Consider the following 4,441-nt stretch of genomic DNA (forward strand, 5'->3'; position numbering starts at 1 on the left):
ATCATCGATGATAACTGTGAAAGTTACAAAGTCAAGGTCGCTCTGATTCTGAGTGGCGGCCATGGGGTCTGTCTGACACAGAAGCTCTGTTCCTCAGAAGCTCTGTTCCTCTCTGTCTGAATATGTCTCTGTTTCCTTCAGGAGGTAAACCTTTACATATCTTGGCTTTGTGGGGTTTCTTGGCATATACATACATACATACTCAAATGCGACCAAATGAACGAATCAGAAGCCAGAATTCAAACAGACAATGGAAACATGGAAGAATTTGTAGGTCTTGGGTTCAAATCCTGAGCTCCATCTATCATCTCTGATCACACCATACATGCATCACAATGTCATGGACCTCTCTCTCATCCAATTCATGTTAAGAGAATAGATTTAGTGAACATACATTGGAGAGTCCCATCTTCCATTGGCAAGGAAGGACACACAATACATGATCGTGCAAAGATGGATATGATTGTACAAAGAAGGATGTGATCCAACTCCGCCAACACGCTATATCTCATTATAGGGAACCAAGCTAACTATATGTTAAGAACAATCATGTTGGGCTTGCTAAAGTCATTTACCTTAGAGAATGGGCACTCGGACATGAGTCACTAACATGTGTGACTGAGTTTCATTGCCTAGATCTAGATTAATATAATATTTATTAGATGCAAGGGTTTTCAGTCATCCCTACATCAAATGAGTATTATGGCTGGTTGAAATCATACTGTTCTCGTTAAAGTTTGCATATTCCAAAGAACACATCGAAGTGGGTTATAAAATGAATGTATGTTTTGTGAACGAATGAGCTTGATTCACCATATTTACTATACAAATAAAAGAATTTTCTGAGATAGTTATGGAGAAGCAACAATTGCCTAGTTTTGTGAACGAATGGGTTTGATTCACCATAATATTACACAAATAAGTCTCGTGCAATCGCCTACCTTGCTAAATCCCAACGATTATGGTGTATCAAATTTCAATCCCATAGTCGTTTCAAATATGGCATTGAGATACATATGACTATCACGATTATTTACTTTTAACTTGTAAGTTGTCATCATTTGATACATACAGGAAGATTGATAGGCTCAGAAAATTATTTAGCTTGCAATTTATAATTAGAGAATTTGTACAAAGCATGTCATGAGCTTTAATGAATAAATTTATCATTACAAATAGACTTCTAAATCCTTGTATGCCACTTTCTGTGGCACCATTGCCTCTACCATATTTGCATCTTCTGGCATACCAGCATCTATATATATGTTAGCCATACAAACATAAGCCGAGGCATCCATCTCATCCAATTGCACAACATGTTGAAACACGCCCCTAGCCAAATGCAAATTACCCCACTTTCTACATGCACCAAGCACAGTGAGCCACATCACAATGTTGGGTGAAAATGGTGCCTTTTGTGCTAATTCTACTGCCCTATCAAGTTGGCCAGCACGTGCAAGTATATCAACCATACAAGTATGGTGATCAAGGATTGGAGTGACACCATATTCTTCACTCATTACATCAAACAATATGTGGGCTTGTTCTACAAATCCTGCATTATCACATGCTACAAGAATACTGAGGAATGTGACACTGTTTGGTTTGTAGCCTTCTCCTACCATTTTGCCAAAAGTTAAAATAGCTTCCTTAACTTCTCCAAGTTGGGCATACCCTGTTATAAGTGCAGTCCAAGTGATCATATCATGAACAGAAATGCTGTCAAACACCTCTTGAGCTTTTGCAAGCATGCCACATTTGGCATACATATCAACCAATGCATTCCCAAGATTCTTCTCCATATGTAGCAGTAGCTCCTCCTTTATAATCTCATTGTGGATTTCTATGCCCTTATCTCGGGCACCGATGCTTCCACAAGCTTTCAAGATGCATGTATAAGTGACTGCATCAGGCAAAATTCCGTTACATTTCATCTCTAAAAAACATTTGATTGCTTCTTCACAACAATTGTGTTGCACAAATCCACTTATTAATGCTGTCCATGCAACCGCATCTTGTATAGGAAGTGTTCTGAAAACTTCTTGTGCTTTTGCAAGTGACCCACATTTGGCATATGTAGCAACTAAGGTGCTACCAAGAATGGGGTCTCTTTTCAGCAATCCTTTTGTTTTAACCTCTTGATGTAGTTCCCTAACCTTTTCTATATCTCTCATTGTGCCACAAGCTTTCAAACATCCTGTAAACGTTATGGCATTGGGAGAGATACTCTCTACTTTCATTTTCTCTAAGCAATAGAGTGCTTCCTCACCACATTCATGCTCACTGTAACCTGTAATTAATGCATTCCATGAGACTACATCATGTTGTGGAAGTTTATCAAACACGTCCCTTGCTTTCGATAGCATACCACATTTCACATACATATCCACCAATGCGTTTCCTACAATTTGGTTACTTTTCAGCAGCCCTTGTATGCCCTCAATGCAAGCATGCATTTCTTTATTGAAAGTCACATCCTTTATGTTTCCACAAGCTTTCAAGATACATGAAAAGGTAAGGGCATTTGGAAAGATACCCGATTGTTGCATATGCCTGAAACACTCCACTGCTTCTTGATTATAGTCATGTCGAGCATATCCCGCAATCAAAGAAGTCCATGTCACTACATCCCGGTTCGGATGCATATCAAACACTTCTTGTGCTTCCAAAAGGAAACCACATTTCACATACATATCAATCAATGTGTTTCCAATATACAGGTTTGTTTGCAGCAATCCCTTTTTATAAATATCATTCCTGATTTGATGAGCTTCTTGGAAATCTCTAAGTTTAATGCAAGCCCTGAGCAAGGCAACAAAGGTATACCCACTTGGATCTAACAACTCATCTTGCCTCATTTGCCCATACAATTGGAGGGCATGTCTACACATTCCATATTTGATGTAACCCATTATGAGGGAATTCCAAGAATGTTCAGTTCTTCTTCTTTTTTGACAAGAAAAAGAAGAGAACAATCTATCAAAAACCTTTCGCGCATTGCAAAGATCTCCAATTTCCACAAGCATAGAGACAACATAGTCACCCAAGGATTCATGAGCATCCAATTCATGCTTGTGAAGATAAGCGAACAAACGACGGATATAGGCTTCATTCCTTGTCTTCGAAAACCTCGAGACAATGTAAACAAAGGTTTCAAAGGAAGGCTGAGGAAGCAAGCCTTGCTCGAGGGAGACAAGCATGTCCTCAAAATGGAGAGTTCTCCACGGGCAAGCATGTGTTCTGACACTTGAGCCCCCATAGATTTGTATGACCTTATTACTATTGTCTCTGGTGTGGCTGGTGTTGTCTCCCTGAACCTGTGAATGGTATTCAATCAGCTTCTTAACGTTGAGATAGAGCTTTTGTAGTCTTTTGATGCTCCCACCTGCAGCAGCAAAAACAACAACTATGCACATGCTCTGTTTTTCTATGTTAAATGTCTTTTAGAGCCCTCTCTAACAGTCATTCATCATGTGTAAGAAGAGTGACAAAAAACAAGGGACAAGGATATGTCGTGTGTGTCGCGCGCCATAGCTCCCCCGACCAAATGCCCAATGTCTCATGTCCATGCCGCCCAACTTCTTCTCTTCTCGTCACCACGTTTAGAACACCCACATCATCAAATGTGGTCATCACGTGAGTATAATGGACAATGTGTGGGTCGTTCGTTCCCGAGTCGCAAAGAGTGGATCTCAAAAGAATACAAGGGTTGTTTGCACCATTCTATCAACACGAATTCGTCCGTGTTCTTTATTGCACGAGTTCGAGGATCCTAACAAAGCTCCAACCTCACACTTGCAAATGTCATGGACATTGTTATCGGCTTAGCCTTGTGAACCAATTCTATAAGTAATTTTAATGGGTTGAGGCTAGGATAGTGAGGAAATCGGTTATCCTAGGAATTGGGACAATCTTGTAAGGACCTATGACATGTGGGAACATGTGGTGATCTAGGAGCATTAGGTGTTGAGTGATATAAAGGGGACTAGCTACCCCTTCATTATGACATCTTGAGATGTTGTCAAGACTATATTGTTGGCGTTAAGCTCGCTTCTTCTGATTCATTATTTCAATGTTCAGCCAAGGTATAAAATTAGGTAATGCTTGGTAGCATGGGACATCAATGGTATTTATGATTGTGTCATTTCCTTTGCTCGGGGGTGATCAACGCGGTTAAACACACTCAATCTATTCTTTTCTGTAATAGATATGAACTAGTGAATATTATTAATTTTGTGGTTTATTTTTATCCTTCTCCCTTGATAAAAACTATCCCATTGGTATGCATCAGGTTTAATGTCAACTCTTCTTATGGTTCTGTTTTGAAAACCAACTTTAACAATATGACGTTGTGCCACTCAACCAAAACCAACTTGACTTCATCACTCACAAACTACCAAACCTATGTTGGTAATTATGATATATACATTGAAGGATGATA

The 4,441-nt window shown here is 39.4% G+C and overlaps 1 protein-coding gene across 1 annotated transcript; it reads right to left on the reverse strand.

The window, feature by feature from the left end:
* Nucleotides 1-1,083: 1,083 nt before the first annotated feature.
* On the reverse strand, nucleotides 1,084-3,458 carry LOC147847327 (putative pentatricopeptide repeat-containing protein At3g01580). Its single transcript, XM_087339314.1, has one exon. It carries the CDS (start codon nucleotides 3,414-3,416, stop codon nucleotides 1,170-1,172), a length of 2,247 nt encoding a protein of 748 aa, XP_087195440.1. The 5' UTR covers nucleotides 3,417-3,458; the 3' UTR covers nucleotides 1,084-1,169.
* Between the last annotated feature and the right edge of the window lie 983 nt (nucleotides 3,459-4,441).

The sequence above is a fragment of the Azolla caroliniana genome, unplaced genomic scaffold (assembly GCF_043228905.1).
Source record: "Azolla caroliniana isolate FFs.n. ecotype wild unplaced genomic scaffold, voAzoCaro1.0.p SCAF_1174, whole genome shotgun sequence".
In the NCBI taxonomy this organism is placed as follows: Eukaryota; Viridiplantae; Streptophyta; class Polypodiopsida; order Salviniales; family Salviniaceae; genus Azolla; species Azolla caroliniana.